The sequence below is a fragment of the Gossypium arboreum genome, chromosome 13 (genome assembly GCF_025698485.1).
Source record: "Gossypium arboreum isolate Shixiya-1 chromosome 13, ASM2569848v2, whole genome shotgun sequence".
Taxonomy (NCBI): Eukaryota; Viridiplantae; Streptophyta; class Magnoliopsida; order Malvales; family Malvaceae; genus Gossypium; species Gossypium arboreum.
In genome coordinates this window covers 40,532,809-40,554,028 of record NC_069082.1, presented here as the reverse complement: position 1 = coordinate 40,554,028, position 21,220 = coordinate 40,532,809, and the positions used below count along the sequence as shown (strand labels likewise).

Below are 21,220 nucleotides of genomic sequence, written 5' to 3'. Positions count from 1 at the left end.
GTCATCTTCTTCAGTGGTAGTAACACATATTAGGTCTTCATTTAGAAAGTCAAAGTTCAAAGGCTCGTAGTCTTCCAAGGCTCTACTGGCCAGAAAATCTACTATTGCACTTCCTTTTACTGTTTTCTGATTCACATAAACTATGTCGAATTCAGAAAGTAGAATCTACCATTGGGCCATCCTTCCATTCAAAGCTATTGACTCCATCATATACTTCAAGGGGTCCAATTTTGAGATAAGCCAAGGGGTGTGATATAACATATACTGCCTCAGTCTTCGGGTTGTCCAAATTAGGGTACAACACAACTTCTCTATCGGCGGGTACCTTGCCTCACATTCTGTGAACTTTTTACTGAGATAGTAAATAGCTTTTTCTTTCCTCCCCGACTCGTCATGCTGACCCAATACGCATCTCATGGAGTTTTGAATCTCGCCAAATACAGTATCAACGGCTTATCGGGGTTAGGTGGCATCAGCACCGGGGCGTTGGATAAATACTGTTTGACCTTGTCGAAAGCCCTTTGGCATTCTTTATCCCATTCACCTGGGTTATGTTTCTTGAGGAGGCGAAAGACAGGGTCACATTTCTCGGTCAATTGTGAAATGAACCGAGCAATGTAATTTAATCTTCCTAGAAAGCCTCGAACTTCTTTCTGAGTGCGCGGCGGGGATAGCTCTTGTATGGCTTTAATTTTTTCTGGATCAATCTCGATCCCTTTCTCACTAACCACGAATCTGAGCAACTTTCCAGACTTGGCTCCAAAGGTACATTTGGCGGGGTTGAGTTTTAGCTGAAACTTCCTCAACCTCAAAAATAATTTTCCCAAGACTTGTATGTGCTTCTTCTCTGTTCGAGACTTAGCTATCATGTCATCCACATAGACCTCGATTTCTTTATGCAGCATGCCATGAAAAAGGGTTACCATGGCTCTTTGATAAGTTGCCCCCGCATTCTTCAGTCCAAACGGCATCACCTTGTAACAGAATGTGCCCCACATAGTTACAAATGTGGTTTTCTCCATATCTTCAGTATGCATCTTGATCTGGTTATATCCCGAAAAACCGTCCATGAATGAAAACAGTGAGTGTCCCGCCGTGTTGTCCACTAGGGTGTCAATATGAGGTAGTGGGAAATTGTCTTTTGGGCTGGCTTTATTCAAATATCTGTAGTCCACACACATTCGCACTTTTCCATATTTATTAGGGACAGGGACGATGTTGGCTACCCAATCTGAGTATTTTACCACCTTCAGGAATCCAGCGTCAAACTGCTTTCGAACTTCTTCATTTATTTTTAGCAAGACGTCGGGCCTCATTCTTCGGAGTTTTTGCTGAACAGGCTTACACTCTTCTTTTATAGGGAGTCGGTGCACCACGATGTCAGTGTCCAACCCGGGCATAACTTGGTATGACCATGCGAAGACATCTTTGAATTCTTAAAGTAATTCAATAAGGTCTCGCTTCATCTCCGCAGTAATACATGTTCCGATCTTTACCTCTTGTCCTTCTCCTAAGCTCACAATTTCGACTGATTCTTTGTGAGGTAGGATTTTTTTCTCATCTTGTTCTACCATCCTCAACAAATCAGAGATAGGTTCTGACCTTAGTCATCTTCAAAATCTCGAGAATCATCCATACACACATCTTGCTCGAAAGGAAATTCTAAGTCGCTAGCGGTGTCACTCGTATTATTAATATCTGGGGACCTGTTATGAGGACGAAGGCAGATACAAAGAATCAAAAGAATTCGAAACATTTATTTGCGTGATATGATTATGAATGACGAATGAAAGAATATTTAGAAGAATGTTTCAAGAATAAAAGAATTCGAAAGTAATCATTTGTATGGTTATGAATGGAATTGAAAGGACGAGATAACATTTGCTCAAAAATGATAATAACCGTGCATTTTATTGAAATGTCGTTTTTAAACATCGGCCTATTTCACAAAAGATTCTTATTACTCTAGGCCTAGAGCAATAAGTGTGTTTTGGACATTACTCTAAATCCGTTCTAAAAGCTACAGGAATCTTTTCCGCAGTCCAGTTGTCCAGAACACTTCCAGGCGTATAGAGGCAAATGCCCAACAAATTCTCTCCTCCGGTCTCCTCTTCGCACATGAAGTTGATGTCCAAGCTTTCCAGCCTTTCTTCTATAGCTCCCGTCATTGGTGTGTCTCTCTCGGGATGAATGATTCCCCTGGACACAAATTTTTTCGATATATGGGGGAATGTCATTGGTTCCCACTTGATTTCCTCCCCCGTTAATCGAGCTCTTCTTTTTTCTTGCTTCTTTCTTAACTCACTTCTCCTTTGTTTCACATCCGGCTTAAATCCTAAATTGAAGCTGTCTCTCTTGTTTTTCGGCATTGGCGTTTCAACCATTCCTTGCAGATGTCTCCCAAGTCCTCTTCCGGGTAGGGCTCCTTTTCCAATCGTTAACTGGAAGCTCATCCTCGTGGTTTTGGACAATTTTGGCACCAGAATTTTACTTCCCTCAGCGATGAAGGTTGCATTAACAAATTCTAAAGATCGAAATGAACGTTCGATTGTTTCGTCATCTGTCTCCAAATAGGGTGCATTATTGCTCACAGTTGCAATGATATCCTCTTCATCATTGATCATTATCAACCTCCCCTCCGATACCAGCTTCAACTTTTGATACAACGAAGAAGGCACTGCCCCAGCTGAATGTATCCAGGGCCTCCCCAATAAGCAATTATATGAGGGCTTGATATCCATTACTAGGAAATCCACCTCATATATGTTTGGCCCAATCTGAAGAGGTACCTCGATTCTGCCCATCACCTTTCTCTCCGTGCCGTTAAATGCCTTCACTATGTTCTGGCACTCCTTCATGTGAGAGCTGTCTACAGGTAATCTGTTTAGTGTGGTTAATGGCAGGACGTTCAAAGTCGATCCATTGTCAATCAGTACGCCTGGCAGCGTATACCCTTTACAGCGTGTGGTAATGTGCAATGCTTTAGTCGACCCCATGCCACCGGGTGGTATCTCATCGTCATTGAAGAAGATATAGTTGTTGGCACTTATGTTACTAACCAATCGGTCCAGTTTGTTAACGGAGATATCATTGGCAACATACGTTTCATTCAAGACCTTCATTAGCGCGCTGCGATGAACTTCCGAGCTTAGAAGTAAGGCCAGCACTGAGATACGAGCTGGTTGTTTACGTAGCTATTCCACCACGCTGTATTCACTATACTTTAGGAATTTTAAAAACTCCTTAGCCTCTTCTTCGTTAACTAGCTCACTAACAAGAAGTTCAGATTTGGTCGCTTTTTCTTTCACCTCTTTGACCACTAGGGCTTTTCCTTTTACGGGCTGTGCCTTCTCACTCGCTGTATCATAACGTCTCCTGCTACGTGTATAGGAGCCCCTATCTTGGTCCTCTTTTAAAGTGTCGACCAGGCTTTCCTTCCCCGAAATTGTCACATTACAATCATAATTTCATGGGACCCTTTTGCCATCTTTGTAAGGGAAGACTGCAAGTCTCTGAATTATGACCCTTGGTGGTAGTTGAACTCTAGCTTCATTATTTTTGGGTCTCGATATGATAACCACGGGGTAGTTAACTGTTTGATTTTGTACCGTCGACTCTCCTTCCGACGCACATATGTCTTTCTCTACAGGGTTTTTAGTCTCTTCATAGAATTCCATTTCCTTATTGTTCATCATGCTTTGCACTAGGGCCCTGAACTCTACACACTCTTGGATTTCATGCCCCACTTCATTGTGGAACTCGCAGTAATTCCTCTTTTCTTTGGATTCTCTTCCCAAATCTAACACGATCAAACCTCTCATGACCATCTCCATCCATACTTGTCTCAACGGAGTCTTGACTTTCTCAACCTCACACTTAATCTTCTTGTTTTTACATTCGCTTATCCCGTTCACTCCTTGGTCGGTGTGATTGGGGAGTGAGTTTCCTGCTACATTGGGCATGGCTGAGTCATCAAATCTCACGATTCCCACCTTAATGAGTCTTTCAACCACTTTCTTGAATGTAGTGCAATTTTTGATTGAATGCCCGGTAATTCCCGCGTGGTATTCACATTGGGCATTTGTGTCATACCATTTGGGATACTGGGCTGCAGTGGCTCGTGTAGAAAGGGATACCACATAAGCGTTGAACAGGTTCTGGTACAACTCCCTATACGTCATAGGTATAGGGGTGAATTGTGGCCTTTTTGTGTTCTTCCTTGCATTGGATTCAGGGCTTTGTTGATTGGTGGTCACCATTTTGGGTTGATTTATGGTAAATGATTTGGGCTGCCCCTTGTTGAATGTGCTCGTGTTGTTCACTTCATTATCCATTTTCCTCGGGACTGACTTCTTAGCACCCACTCTCAATTCTATCTTGCAGCTCCTTACAGTATTTTCGATCATTTCTCCTGTCATTACTATGTCAGAGAAGCTCTTGATGGCGTTTCCCAACATATGAGTGATAAAAGGGGCTTTCAAGGTGTTAATAAAGAGCATTGTTGTCTCTTTTTCTAGAAGTGGCAGCTGAACTTGTATGGCCACCTCTCTCCACCTTTGTGCATACTGTCTGAAACTTTCATTTGACTTTTTTTCCATATTCTGGAGAGTGATCCTGTCGGGGTTCATGTCCGTCACATGATTGTATTGCTTCATAAAGGCCTGAGCCAGGTCCTTCCATGAGTTAATCTTGGCTCGACTCAGTTGGTTGTACCACTTAGACGCTGCTCCAACCAGACTATCTTGAAAGCAGTGGATTAGTAGCTGGTCATTGTTAACATATCCCGTCATTCGCCTGCAAAACATGGTGATGTGGGCTTCAGGGCAGCTTGTTCCATTGTATTTCTCGAATTCAGGCATTTTGAATTTAGAGGGGAGAACTAAATCTGGGACCAGGCTCAGATCATTGGCATCAATCCTTTGATGATGATCCACGCTCTCCATGGCTTTGAATTTTTCTTCAAGCTATCTACACCGTTCTTCTAATTGTTTTTGCGAATCCATCCTTGCTTTTTCCTCTTTAGCCACTTCATCCAAGTCGGGAACAGGCGGATAGTTCCGGTTGTTGACAAAGTTAGAGCCTGAGCCGATTTGGAAGTTCATCGGAATTGAAGCTCCGGCCTGAACTTGCTGGGGCATGATTGTGACCGATGGTTTTTTTAGGTTAATCTCGGGCTTCATCGGTATATGCATTGGAGTAAAGCCAGGGGGTATTGGAGATCTTCATTGATTTCCTCAACTTGTTCTATGGAACCCTTTCCCTTATCTATTCCTCTTAACAGTAATTTGGATAACTGGGACATCATCTCTCTCTGAGACTCCATCATTTGCTCCTTCATCTCTCGTTGAATTTTGGCTAGCTGCTCTTCCATCTAGGACTGCATTTGTTCTTGCATGTCCTTTTGCATTTGTTCCAATTTCTCGAGTTTCTTATCCATTGATTTTTTTCTTGTACCGTAGGGGTGCTTGGTTGGTTGGTTTTCGTTGGTTTCCTGGTTACTGAAATAATTTTTAATTAATTAGAAAACTCTTATGGCCTTTAATGCATGATGATATGATGTAATGCAAATGTATGAATGCAAAGGAGGCATCAATTTTGATTCAATTGCCCTTAGAAAATTTCACTTTGAAAATAAAATCTTTTACATAAGGTCGAGTTACAGATAACATCTTGCTCTAACACTCAAAATCCTAATTTTTCTAAGCAACGAGGCCAGCTCTTGTCCGCGATCTGACTCCAACTCATACTTCACGCTCAGTGTGTCCATCTGAACCGCTAAAGTTTGCAAGTAGTCTGCTACTTCCCGAATCTGGGTTATGGCTTCCCCCATAAGGTAATCTCTATTTCTGACTTGGTCTTGCGCATTGTGAAGCTGCTCTTTCCAACGATCCTCGTTTGCCTCGAAAAACTGGATTCGCATCTCGCAGTTCTACAGTGACGCTTCTAACTCTTTTATCCTTCCTTTCATTTCTTCTATCTTGCTCAAGCTTGCCCTCAACTCTATTGCGGTGTTGCGGTTTCGATACTGATGCAGAGACTTCTCGAGTTCTGCCACTCTAGCACTTAATTCCCCTCGCTCATTTCTGCTTACCGACAAACTTTTCTCCAAATCTTCGTTTCGTGATTGAGCTTCTCAAAATTTTTTTTCCCACCGATCGGTAGTGGATTTTTCTTCTCGAATTTCGTGGCGCCATTGTTTGGAAGTCTTACCTAAACCCGTAGTCCTCATAGATAGGCACAGCTTCTTGTAGTTTGTCTTCAAGCTGTTTAGGTCTTCCTTCAGCCTTAGTTTTTCCTTTTCTCCATTTCTCAGCCTCTGACCTCTGAGCATCAGCGTCTAACCTTAGATGCATCTTCTCTTCTTCTAACTATTCGATCTTCTTCCCGAGCTCCGAATTCTTCTTCTCGAAATCTTGCCTTATAATTTCCAATTCTGATGGAGCGACATGTAATTGTTCCCTGATAGGTCGAGCATTCTCCAAGCTGGGCCTAGGAATATTATCATTAATCCTCTTCTTAAACCACTCGCTATACTCGGGCGTTACCATGGAACTGACGGCTAACCTTTTCATCCAACAAGTTTGCTTCCAAGCATCTGATAACTCCCGAACTCTCTTCTTATAATAAGCACCTTTAAATGAGAATTCACTCTGAGCAAGCCCATAGGTCGTGGGTATAAACTGTCTCGACTTATATTGCCTCAAGGCTAACAGTGGAGTATACCCGGTAGCTCCCCAAATTCCTAACAATGGCACCCAATCGAAGTTACCACATCGGTACATGATCTCGTCAGAACCATCCAATAAGCTCTCCACTCGATATCCCCTCATTGAGGTTTCAAGAATGTCCATCCACTTCTCCTCCGAGATATCCTCTCTCCTCTCAGATAGTCGCTTCTTCTTTTAACGGAAATATCCCTGAGAAGACTCGATAGGAAACTTTGTCTACCTTCCAAAAGTGCCCGTGGAACCATGCCATCAATAATTGTACACATCCAATGAATCGCCCCTTGCCTGTCTTCCGACATGAGCTCAAAGATTTGAACGTTTCTGCCAATATTGCCGTACCGGTGTGATTCGCTTTTCAAGGCGATCAAACAAGTCAATGACTGCCTCGTCTACGTGTCTCAGAGCCTTAGGAAAGATCACTAATCCATAGATGCTTAAGGCAAATATATCAACCCTCTTTCTTTCATCTGGATGTGTCAAGATCAAATCTCGGAAATTCTCCCAAGGGATACATTTGCTATCTCCTTTTTGCTAAATCTGAGTAGTGACCCAAAGCTCGCTCATCCCAGAAATGCTCATCAGTTTCTTCACGAAAGTATGACTACTAAAAACCCAAGCATAAGTCTTCCGGACCTGAATTTTGGGACACCTGAGCAAAGTAATGTATTCTTCCATGGTAGGTAACAAATCCGTTTCTCCAAAAGTGAAACACTTGTACGCAGAATTCCAAAACTGTACCAAGGCTCGGAACAAATTCTTATCCACTCTAATGTCTAGCAGGTAGGATACGTCACCATAATTTTAGTAAAACAATTGCTTGATTCCTTCATTCCAACTAGCCCAAATGTCTCTCAACTCTTGCAGCTCGTTCTGTACTACATTGACGCGAGTGGAATCTTGCAGCTTTGATACATACCCTTCTGCCAAGCTATCCCCTCTCTCCGATTGCAGCCTCTCCGACCATGTACGAACGGCCGCATTATCCTTAACTTTACTAAGAAATTCATTCTCCATGTCAAATTTTCTAACTTAGTAATTGAATATGGATTAACGCCTCATTTAGTATGCAATGTTATGTAAAAAAGACAAAACAAAACAAAACACCAGTTAGTGTCAATAATAGTTATTATGACGCATATATGGGTAAGTATTAAGGCTCGGCGCGACTTTACCCAAGGATAGTTCCTAAGGTTCACTATATGCGGTTTAGTTCTAGAGATAAGGTACCCGAACCAGCAGATTCCTCAATCCTCACCCATTATAGGCTCATATAGATCGAGTTCGGCTCGGGGGGATACATTTCTCTATGACCATGCGGAGATGAAAATCTCACGAAATCATAGGTACGGATATACCCCGGAAGCAATCCACTAGCCCATGCGGAGGTGAAAACCTCACGAAAGCATAGTTTCTTACTCCCAACTTAGAAGGTGTGACCACAGTGGTCATGCAATGCCATGCAATATTATTCTATGGAACTTGAACCGAAACGAATGAAGTAAAAGGATTGTCTATTAAAAACCAAATTTTAAATTTTCAACAAAAGGACAGAAAATAATCTATTTTGCGGCTTGACTCTCTTATTGTCCCCAGTGGAGTCGCCAAGCTGTCGAAACCATTTTTTTTTGTTTTTTTTTTTATTTAAAAATGATGGATCGATTTTTTGGAAAGCGAAAATGGAGTCGCCACCAATCTTTTCTTGTTTAGGTGTGATCGGATCACCTAGAAATTTGGGTTGTTTTAATAAAACATTTTGGTTTACTAAAACAATGATTTTGGTTTACGAAAATATGAGAAAATAGGCTCGGGAGTCGATTACGTATGAGGAAGGATTAGCACCCTCATTACGCCCAAAATTGTACCAAATCGATTAAATACTGTCCTTTTGTCTAAAATTAAAAATGTTTTTGAAATGTGGTTCTTGTTAATAACATTTGAATAACCCGAGTCCTTTTCCAAAAATCTTCTTGTTTCGACGCTCAAAATTTATAATTGAAAATAACAAAAGGATGCCCAACTATTTGGTCCAACGAAAAATTGATACCCATTTCAAGAGGGCACGATTCCTCGAATTTCCAAATATTGACCATTGCCTCACCTTGGAAGACATGAGTGAAATTCCGAAGAGACATTCGATTATTTTGAACAAACGGGAGATTGCAACCCAACACGATAGGGCACTATTCCTCGAATTGCCAAACATCGAACATTTCTTTCATTTTAAAGAGTTTTTAGAAAATTTGAGTGAAATTCCAAAGGGATCTTCGATTGTTTTGAACAAATGAAAAAGCGCAACCCAGCACGATAGGACACAACATTTCAAATCCTCGATACAAGATCATTTTATAATTTCCAAAACTCATGCTTTTGAAATTTCAAAAGGATATTTAGTTATTTAGGTTAAACAAGAAAAATTGAAACCTAGTAAGTTAGGGTACTATTTTCTTGAATTTCCTAAATTCGAAATATTACCTTATTTTTAATTTGAAAAAAACATGGACGAAATCTCGAGAGTATTTATTTGGTCAAATAGAAAATCGAAACCCAACACGTTAGGGTACAATTTCTCGAATTACCAAACACGAAATATTACCTCGCTTTGAAATTTTTTTTTATTTTTTTTTTAAAAGGGAGTGATTATGGAAACAAACTTACAACGTATTTATTCGATTCATTTGAAGCAAAGAAAATGAAATGAATAATTTCAGGCAAATAGGTTGGCAATCTCAATCATAATATAATACATGGGGATGCAAAACAAAGTAACAAATATGAAAACATATATCAATAATATATTATACAATTTTTTGAAAAGTACAAACACGAAAATTGAAACATGCCCAATGATAATAATCTTACCACATACACTATTTAACGTTTCTAACTAATGGTTAAATAAAAATCTATTTTAAGAAAAATATTTTAAAAGGTAATAAAAATGTTAAAACAAATAAACTTGGAATGAACAATTTAAAAGTAGCTAAATTATATGTATATATATACATAAACAGATAATACATGCAAAAAATTTACAATAGATCGTAAAATAAATAAAAATAAAAATAAATAATACATAAAGTATATAAAGTTTAACATATAAATGAGCTTCAAAATAAGTATTATAAGAGGAAATTTAAAGTTAGTGTTATGCAAAATAATTTAAAACCAATATTCAAAAATGTATATATGTATATAATATATATTATGTGCATAGCAATAGTAATGTGTACCTATATAAAATTTTAAAACGAATAATGTATATATTAACAAGTTGTAACATAGATGAATTATATAAATGCAACAATATAAGAATATACAAAAGAATATAAGAATGACATACTATATAATATAAATCAATAATTATACAAAATAATTTGAAACAAGATTTACTTACCAACAATTAACAAGATACATAAAGCATAAAACTTAATATAAACATTGTATATAAAAAATAGTAATATAGGCAAGTGTTTGAAATAAACAAAGTATAATTTAAAATTGGGAAATAAATGGTATACATAAATAGATTTAAAAGGAAAAATATAAACATGTTTGCAAGGGAATTCAAATAAGTAATTCAATTAAATTATATATATATATATATATATATATATATAAAATAAAGAAAATAAAATAAAATAACAAAAATGAAAAATGAACAAAGGGAATACAAGAAATTAAAATCAACCTGTTTTTGCTTTGGATTTTTGATCTCTATGTGAAAATACAATTTTTTTTTTATCCCTCCTTCCCCTTTACATTTGGTTTTATGATGGCTTTTATAGCCTTGTTACAACATTTTTTTTTATTATTTACTATCTTTTCTTTTTACAAGTGGTAGATAAAAGAGGGCTAGGGCGGCGCTTAAGGCGGCACATAGGTTGAAGAGGTTAGGTTTTTTTCTTTTTCTTCATTTTTTTTTATTTTTTTATTTTGGGTTGTATTTAGGCTTGGGGTATTTTGGGTTTTAGTTGAATTTTGGTATTTGAGCTATGATTTTATTAGGCCCCGGGCAAAATTTGGGTCTTACACAAGTATAACTAATAATTTTGTCTTACATTCAATAGACATGTTTCAAACATTAATAATTTCATCTTACATTCAACAGACATGTTTCAAGCATATATGTGATTTCCTTATTCTTTTGAGTTGTTTATTAGGTGGAGAATCACATTGTAGGAGCCCCGTGTGGTGTTATGGACCAAATGACTTAAACTACTTGCAATGGTTTGTTACCCTAGCAGAATAAATCTATGCAGAAGTTGTGTTTCTGCTTAATTGACATTCAAAATCAATGGTTGTCTTATGCAGCCTGCTAAGATAATTGGTCTTGTAACAATTCCAAGTCATATGATTTTTGGGGAATTGATTCAAGAATATGACACAGGCATCATCGTCATCGTTGTGGGTTAGCCTGTAGTAGCAATAAACATTGTTTACGTTACATGCTTGTTTTCCTTGGATGGTTATGCTAAGGTGAATGTGATTGCATTAATCAGTTTTTTTATTGTAAAATAAGATTAAGAGTGTCAACTTGAATGAAGCTACTTAGAGTGTTTGATCATGCTTTTAATATGTAAATTTAAGATATTCACTACTTTTGAATTTCTCTTTGGACCTTAAAATATAGTTGTTTTTAGTTTGATTACTGTAATGTTTTATGGAACATCATTGTCTTGTAACATGGGTACTTTTTTGTTGCTGATTTTTCTTATTTCTTATGTATCATTGTTGAACTTTTCGGACATGGCTAATTAACATTTTGCAAGGCTTGTTGCTCCTCCACTTAGGTTACTAACGCTCAAACACATGACATGTTTAGCTTAATCTCTCTTTTCACACGTGCAATTAAATAGTTTCTCTTAACTGCTCTGTGAAGTTTTGATCCATAGCTTTGGTTATTAAATTTAATTTTATGAACATGCTATATTCTTTTACAATTTTATTTTTTTAGTTACTTTGTAATTTTTTTTTTGTAACTAAGAAAATTACCATTTAATTATGTAACATATTTTTATTTGAATGTGCAGGAGATACGGATTAAGAAATTTGGATTAATGTCAGTATTTTTCATATTTGGATGTCCATAAAAATTACAGAAGTTTTCTTTATAGTTTCTGTTCTATTTATAACTCCGTAGCATTACCCGTGTCTTTCATGGAAACAACTTGTGATAGAAATAAATTTCCGACAGAACTAGTCAAAAGATTTATACAGAAACATGAAGTTAGAAAATTTTGACGATATTAAAATTTTGACAAAATTTAGTGGTTGAAATAGTGACGGGAATTAAGACTAGTGACAGAGTATCGTGACGGCTTTCTTATAAAATTAACTAAAAAATTTTAATTAATTACATAAATGACTCATTTTTTTTATTAAATACGTAAATGACTTAAAATCTCTAGTGAAAATAGGTGGAGCTAAGAAATTTGGCGTCATTAATAGGTCATGTCAGCAATTGAAATAAAAAAATTAATTTTTTGGTAGAGTCATATAAAATGGTGTTATTTGTATAAAATATTATAAATATTAGAGAAATATTATAATTTCCTAAAAATAGGGGATTTTAATAAAAAATTTATTTTCTGGTAAAGCTAAATAAATTGGCGCCATCAGTTCTCAATGTGATTTTTTAAATTTTTAAAATTTTAAATATATTAAAAATCTTTTTTTCTTTACCTATTAAAAATATATTAGAAATTTAAAATTTAAATTTGCTTATACTTAAAAGAATTTTAATATGTTTCAAATTTTAATATATTTTAATATATTAAATATATTAAATATTTAAAATTGATGATACTTAACATTTTCTTTAACATATTTAAAATTTTAATATATTTAAATTTTTCTAAATTTTTTGAAATTTTAAATATATCAAAAATATTTTCTCTTTACCTATTAAAAATATATTAAATATATTAAAATTTAAAATATATTTTTAAAAATATATTGAATATATTAAAATTTTAAAATTGGTTGTACTTAGCTTTTTTAATATATTTAGTTTTTAAAATATATTTAAAATATTAAAATATTAAAATTGGTTATACTTAACATTTTTAATATATTTAAATTTTAAGTTTTTAAAATTTTAAATATATTAAGAATTTTTTATCTTTACTTATTAAAATATATATTAAGTATATTAAAATTTTAAATATATTAAACTTTTAAAATTAATTATACTTAACATTTTTAATATATTTAAAATTTTAGAAAACTTAAAAAAATCACATTGGGAACTGGTGGCACCAGTTTATTTGGCTCTACCAAAAAATGAATTTTTTTTATTAAAGTCCCCTCATTTTTCAGAAATTACAATATTTTTCTGATATTTATACAGGCGGCGCCATTTTACATGGCTCTGCTAAAAAAATAATTTTTTTATCTCGATTGTTGATGTGGCATGTTGGTGGCGCCAAAGTCTTTAGTTCCACCAACTTTTACTAGAGATTTTAGGTCATTTATGTGTTTAATAAAAAAAATCATTTATGTAATTAATTAAATTTTTGTGTTAATTTTCTAAAAAAATCGTATGGTGACGGACAGTTGCCTGATTTGACAAATTATAGACAGAAAATATTAAAGGTTATGACGGTACTTCTGTCATCGGTTTAGTGTTGGAAGTTGTCAACTTTGTGATGGACCTTAATAGTGGTAGGATGTCTGACAGTGATGGATTTATAACATTCTGTTAAAACAATTTGTGTTAGTTTTTTAACCAAAGTTTTTCAAAATTGGGCTAATGGATGAATTGATCAGATTATTGATTTATTAATATGATTGGTTTATTTAATTCAATTAAATAAAAATTGGTTTAACCATCCTATTTTTAGGTCAATTGATCTAAAAGTTTTCTTAGATTAATATCCTTTTCGATTTTAATTTAATCAGTTCAATTGATTGATTTATTTTATAACTTTTATAAGTTTATATCAATTTTAATATTTTTATGATTTTTATAGAATTTTAATATACTTTTATAAAATTTTCAATATTTTATGATTTTTATAATTTATTAGAGTTTAATAGATTTTTATATTTTCTATATTTAATAATATTTATATTTTTATAATTTTTTTGATATTTTATATTTTTATGTGAAAATATTAGATTAAATAAAAAGTGTCATGTATCACCATCTAATTAGTTTGTTAATTTATTTTAGTGGTCAGTGATAGAAATTATTAACAAAAGAGCTTGATTGATTATTTTAATCAACGATAGAGGACTAATTAGATGTGAATTTAATACAAGGACTAATTAAATTTTTTTTTTACATTTTCTTAAGGTTATTTTTAACATCTAATCCTTTAATAAACAACTATCAAACAAATTTGAGAAAGTTGAAAAGCAAAAAGTCAGTTTGTAATATTTTCATTTAAGTTTTTTTTTTAAGGATACAAAAGTAATTCATTATCTTAAAGTGGTTACCTAAAATAATAAAGGAAGTATAATTAAGAACACTTTAATAAACAACAATCCCGTGTTTTAATTAGATTTTTTTATCTATAAATACTCTCATTTGATGACTTGGAGTGAGAGGATGTTGTGATAAAGTACGATGATTATTAATTATTAATAGTAATTTCATTTTAATATTTTATAAATAGTTTCAAATAATAATTTTCTATTATAAATCATAAATGTTAACTATGAAATAATAACATAATTTAAAGATTGTTCAAGTAAATAAAAGAAAATTAAATATAATTTGAGTAAAGATAGATTAAGATTTTAATACTTTTAGTAATACTCGTGAAATTTTAATTTATTTTAAAATGTATTATATGAAAAGAAAAATAAATAAAAACAATGTGATAAAAAACAAGGAAGGTGAAAAGCCAAAAGTCTTCACAATAGGAAAAAGAATAATATTTCATCTATTTATGACGTTTTCTCTTTTGTTTTTTTCAATGAGATATTTATGACATTTTCTCCTTTAAATAAAAAAACAATTATACTATACATTCTCAGTTAACAGCTCAGTTTAATTTTAGAGGTTAGCAATATAAAAAAATACTTTTTATTTTTAAAATATTTAAATGAAACTATTGTAAGAAATTAAAAACTTGGTATCTATGTAGAAAGATAAATTGCAGTCTCAATTTTTTTTTAAAATGCAAAAATTTAAGAAAATAAAATATAATTAATTAGAGGTAAATTGATATGGTTTATTTGGACATGAAATATAATAATTTAATTAAGTAATTAACATTGTTAAAATACATTTTAATGGGGTTTATTAGGTAAATTTGTTATTAGGTGTATTAAAGAGAATAAAATGGGAAAAATTACAAATAAAAGTTATTAATTTAAATTTGTAATATCTAAATTGACCTATTGACTTCTATTAGGAGCTTTTTATATGTTATATATTATACATATTTGTTTTTCACTTTGAGAAAGAAAATGAAAGTTAAATTGATTTCAAATTATATTTTAAGATAAACTATATAGATATTCACTCAATTATTAATTTTTTTTTATTTTGGGAACCCAAAATAAAAGTTTACTGATTTAAGCATTAATATTATATATTTCGATCATTTTGGTCACTTTCATTAAAATCACAAATAGAAAAATAAAATTAGCCCTTAATTTTTACATATTATATCAATTTAATCATAATTTTTTAAAAATAAGCATTAAAATTTACAAATAATTTCAATTTGATCATAATTCAAAAAAATTAAATATATATACATAAATATGTTCAAAAAATCACTCTTTCCCATTGAACCTCCCCACCACCGTCTCCATCCCTCCCCTCTTTGCTTTGAGGTTTCGATATGGTTACCATTAGTTTTCCGAGAACCTCGAGTATCACCAGCAGCACCATGGGGTTTTCTTATTGGTTTTCCCCTTTTTAGGCCCATGACCTCTTCTGCTTACCTTTTGGATTGTTGTTTTGCTTCAATTAATCTAATTACATCTTTAAATTTGCTTTATTATATATTTGATTAAATTAATTACGCTTTATATTTTATTTTTAATTATAAACTTTAATTCTCTTTATATATAATATTAATTTATAATTTCAATTATTGAACATGTAGTTTGTATTTCATTCATATGTGATTGAATGCATTAGAATTAGTTGAGCGATCCTAACCAGATGACGACTAATAGATGCAATAATTGAAAAGTGAATGTTTAATTTAGATCCTAACCCGACTAAATTGAAGGTTCATAATAACTCAAAAGAGCTCTATTAACTTGCATAATTTTTAGGTTTATGTGATTAAATTGTTTCAAACTTAACCTATCTCTGTGATATGATCTCGTACTCGTTGGATGATTCGAGCCGCTTGTGTTCCCGATCGTAAAATTAAGTAATATTCGGACTAGCATGTCGAAAGGCTGATTATGAAAGCAGTTGGTTTAAAATAACAAAATGGGTGTTTTGTAGATAGGATATGGATGGAATAGGTTCGACTTAAGGTTGAAAAGTGAACCAATATTATAAATAAATATTGACCCGAATCTTATGTCAACACTTAAAGTGGAAAAGATAGATAAACCGTGACCCCACTATCTATGTTGAGATAGGAACCAATCGGTATAAAGCTGAACGCCACACTTTGAGAAGTGATAAGTTCACAAGAATCAGATTGACGCCACTAGATTAGCTAGATAAGTCAATTTGAGTCACAAAATAACAAAGAGAGTTGAACAACTCACAAATATTTTTTAATTCATCAAAGGTGCAAAAAGTCTGTTCTACATGTTTTAAGCCTAATATTTACAGGCTGTATAAGGTCCAGCCGAATGGACATGTTTGCAATCAGCTTAATTGAGGTAAAATGGCTGTTGAATTATCCAAGGAGTCTTTTGGAAACTCCTAGGTATGGCTGATGCCAACAGCCATGCCATTTACAATTCCCAATCAGTCAAACCATGTGGACTTTAAAGTTGAGCTGAATATGCAAGTATATGATCGGTCAAGGAGGTGTGAACATGGTTTGATTCCATCTTGGGAAGTCGAATGTGCATCTAACATTTTAATCCTGATTGTGGCGCATGAACAGCCTCCTGGTGTGAACATGTAGATTTGGATGGTCACCTTGGTGTGAACTTGGCAGCCAATCGGTCAATCAAGTGTGAAAGCACTTGATGCTTTGCTGAACACGAAATGGCTCTTGGGAGGTTATGTTCAGCTCATAATTGTGCCATATGAACAGCCCAAAGGAAGCTTCCTAGCAGCAGCCAATGTGAACACCTACAAGACACATTAAACTCGGCTTAAATATGCTAATAACACAATTTAATTTGTATAAACATTAGACACAATCATGATGTCTGAACTAAGACCAATTTAAAAACATATATTAATGCTGTACTAAATAGGACATAATTAATAGACTTAAGACATATTAAAGATGTTCAGATTATTGCATATTTAAACTCAAATTAATGATGCTTAATTTATGACACAATTAAAGACTCAAACTATAAAAAATAACATAACTAAAGCAACTTAATGTCCTTATTTCAGCAACTGAAAATAGCAAATAGCAAGTTGAAAATAGAAAAATAGCAAGTTGAAAATTAAAGCTCAGCTTGTAGCAAGCTGCATGGAACGCATGCAGAACTTGTCCAAGATTGATCGATAAGCCCTGCAACAGCTTCTCCCCATATTCGATCAATCAGGCCTAAGATAGCTTCCTTAAATCTCTTGGCTCGAGCGCGAGTGATCAGCCCCATTAGTAACTTAATTGGTTCGGTAGTAGCCTTGGTCTTGATCTTCACATGAATTTTGAGGAACCCTTAGTTGAATATGACCAGTAAAATGCATTTTTTTCTAAGTAAAAGATTTCGAAAGGACTTAATTTTGGTTTCAAACTCATGAAAGATCAAGTTACCTTGAATTATTTTTCCGAAACATTGTAAGCATGATGAAAATGAACTAAGTTAAATAATGTAATTATTCTAGACCATGCAAGTTATCATTGTTAAAATCTTGTGAATCCTGTTGCTAAATCCATCCCATCCATTTTAACCATTCATTTCATTTGCATTTAGGTTAACTTGCATTAAGGATCACTTTGTATCTAGTCATTTATTTTTTTTCCAACACTCAAAATTATTGTGTTTCTCTTACCAAATTGTTAATATTAATTTTTCAAAATATTGATTAACATATACAATCCCTGTGGAGACGATAACTGTATCACTCCTAACCCGTATCCATTGTCGGAGTAGGGTTACAAGACATTACCGATCAATATACAACATTTAGCTTACGTTTATTAACCTCAAGCATTCATTCTCATATATCATTCAAAACAATCACATTGTCCCTTATAAGGGCCTTCGAGGCTTTAATCATGCTTTAGAAGTGGTTAGGGACTAAACCGATAACATACTAAAATTTAAAAAAAAAAACTTAGAAAATTTTCAATCATACAAGGGTCACACGCCCGTGTGAACATGCCATGTGTGTAACACCCCGTACCCGAGTCCGTTACCGGAATCGGACACAAGGTGCACACAGACTTAACTATTTTCACAGTCCATTTAGAAATTTTCAGACTAGCTGGTCACTGCATCACTGTCGCCTTAAAAATCATATCTTGAGTTTCAAAGCTCAAAAATTAGTTTCGTAATTTTTCCCTGAAACTAGACTCATATGTCCATCTACAAATTTTTTTCTAGAATTTTTGGTCGAGCCAATTAGTACAGTTTATTAGTTAAATTCTCCCCTATTCCAGGGTTCGACTACACTGACCTTCGTGTGTTACGAATTGAATATCTACTTTTACATGGATTTAATACTGATTCCGTTTGTTTATATAGAAACTAGACTCAGAGAGGAATCTATACATATATGGCATGACTCCTAATTATCTCTGGTTAATTTACAATGAATTTCCAAAGTCGGAACAGGGGATCCAGAAACCGTTCTGGCCCTGTTTCACGAGAACTTTAATATCTCTTAACATATAACTCATATGACCGTTTCGTTTCTTCCATATGAAAGTAGATTCATCAAAGTTAATTTACATAATTTATTCACTATTTAATACCATTCCTACTATTTTTAGTGATTTTTCACATCCACATCACTGCTGCTGTGAGCATCTGCCTTTAAGGTAGGCTTTACCTATTTCATGATTTCCATGATTCAATTGGCCCTTTTTGCATACATAGCACAAAGTGTGATCATGATTAACCATTCCAATGGCTAATCGTTTCAAAACAATTCCATACCTCATAATGATCAACATACAAACGATTATGGTACTACGCTAAAAACGTATATAAGCCATTTTCGCATTGCTATCCAAGTTTACACAAAACCGAAAGGTACATGACCTTCAACAAAAGGGTAGTCCTATACATGCCATTTCAAAGTTCAACCAAAATTGTACCAAAATGAGGGCTTTGATAGTGTGGGAGACTTCGACTTCCAAAAATCCCGAGTCCGATAGCTGACGAGCCAAAATCTATAAACAAAGAAACAGAGAAAACGGAGTAAGCAATTTATGCTTAGTAAGTTTGAACAAGAAATTCCAGCACAACAAAAGCATAGCATTCATAAAGCTAACGGATAATTTCATATGCACAAATTCTCAATATCATACTCATTTCACATTCCAACCCCTATATTCATACATAAGGGATCATCTTAGCCAAATACCGGAAACTCATTACTCGACCGATCGAATATCATTCAGGGAATCAACTAATTCAAGCACATACGAACGACGTACCTCATCGCTGGAATTTTTCAAGCGTATTAACTGAAAATTTTACAGCAAGATCGCTCATTCTCGAATCACGTACCTTCGGAATTTAACCGGATATAACGACTCGCTCAATTGCCTTCGGGACGAAGCCCGGTTATAGTGACTCGCACGAATGCCTTCGGGACTTAACCCGGGTTTAGTAACTTACACAAATGCCTTCGGGCTTAGCCCGGATTTATTAACTCGCACGAATGCCTTCGGATCCTAGTCCGGATATAGTCACTTAGCACAAAGCCTTCGGGACTTAGCCCGGACATCATTCGAATAACCAAGCACAATTATCAATAAATCATGACACATTTCGCATTTCATTTTCATTAGCAAAACTCAAACACAAGGCACTTTTCACACTTGCAATTTCGGCTCAATAGCCACACACAAAGAGCATGATTTTGATTTGCTTTAAACATGATCTAATCAATTCAGAATTTAAGCTCTATTACTCAAGAACTTACCTAGGATGTCGTCGAACGATTTCAATGGCTATTCGACCACTTTTTCCTTCCCTTTGTCGGATTTAGTTCCCCTTTGCTCTTGAGCTTAATTTAACAAATAAATCGATTTAATCATTTGAGCATCGAAGAGGAATTCAAGGTACTTAGTCAATATATATACTCATTAGGCATCAAAGTCGCATATGTACGAAATCATGAATCGAACTCAACACATTAGTTAATATTCCTCTTAGCGAATTTTCTAAGCCAAGAATAGGCATCAATATGCTTGCCTCTAACCGAATGCATGCACACCAATTTCCCTTCATGTGGCGAATATGCATGTCCATGTTGAGGCCAATTATACACTTAATACCACACAAAACAGCATACATTTTACTAACTAACGATTACATATCGTCGCTCAATACACATCTCTCATTTACTTCATAATGAAACATCATCACAAGCAAATATACACTTGAAATAGTATATATGTCATACCAATACATCATGTGCAAACATATATTCATGTAGGTGCAAGGGCCGATTCTCAAGTGGCTTATATCTAAATATATACACATATCCAAAGCTTAAATCTTACTTACCATGCAACATGCATGAATCATACTTATGGATATACCATGGCCGAATACACCACAACACCATACCGTTTCAATTTGGTCATGGTTAAACAAAGAACTTAGTATTTCATTCAAAAATGCTAAAAGAAAATCTAAGAGTCCTCAATCCCCCATCACATGTATCATTATCAAGCTTGATATTTAGCATGCAATGACATTAACACCACATCCACTTTGGCGAATATCATTCCATGACATAGCAAAGATTTGAACCATGGGCTAATAAGAACATCAAGCTAGCAACTAAAACATGCATGAATCTCATGGCACAACCTCAAACATACCTTAATCTTGATGCAAGTATAGCCAAATCTCTTCCTAATCCCCTTCCAAACCAAACATGAAGCAAAAATTCCTTCCTTCCTCTTTGGTATTTTCGGTCAAGAGAGAATGAAATGGATGAGCAAAATTTTTTTCCTTTCTTTTCTTCAATGCACGGCAATGAGGGGGGTTCACTCACACACATTTTTTTTCTTTCTTTATTACCCATACTTATTTGTTTATTGTTTCTCCCTAATGCACCAACAAAACATGTTTCATGACATGTTTAGCCCATACTCCCTTGTCATGGCCGGCCATCACTTGTAAAAAGAGGGGTATTTGACATGCAAGGCCATTGTTTTGCATGCATGCTTTAATTAGTCATCACACATTCC

The 21,220-nt window shown here is 34.2% G+C and overlaps 1 protein-coding gene across 1 annotated transcript; it reads right to left on the bottom strand.

The window, feature by feature from the left end:
• Positions 1 to 3,467: 3,467 nt before the first annotated feature.
• Positions 3,468 to 4,943, bottom strand: LOC108462434 (uncharacterized). The gene has a single exon (XM_017762381.2). The coding sequence runs from the start codon at positions 4,941 to 4,943 to the stop codon at positions 3,468 to 3,470; it is 1,476 nt and encodes a 491-aa protein (XP_017617870.2).
• Positions 4,944 to 21,220: the final 16,277 nt, after the last annotated feature.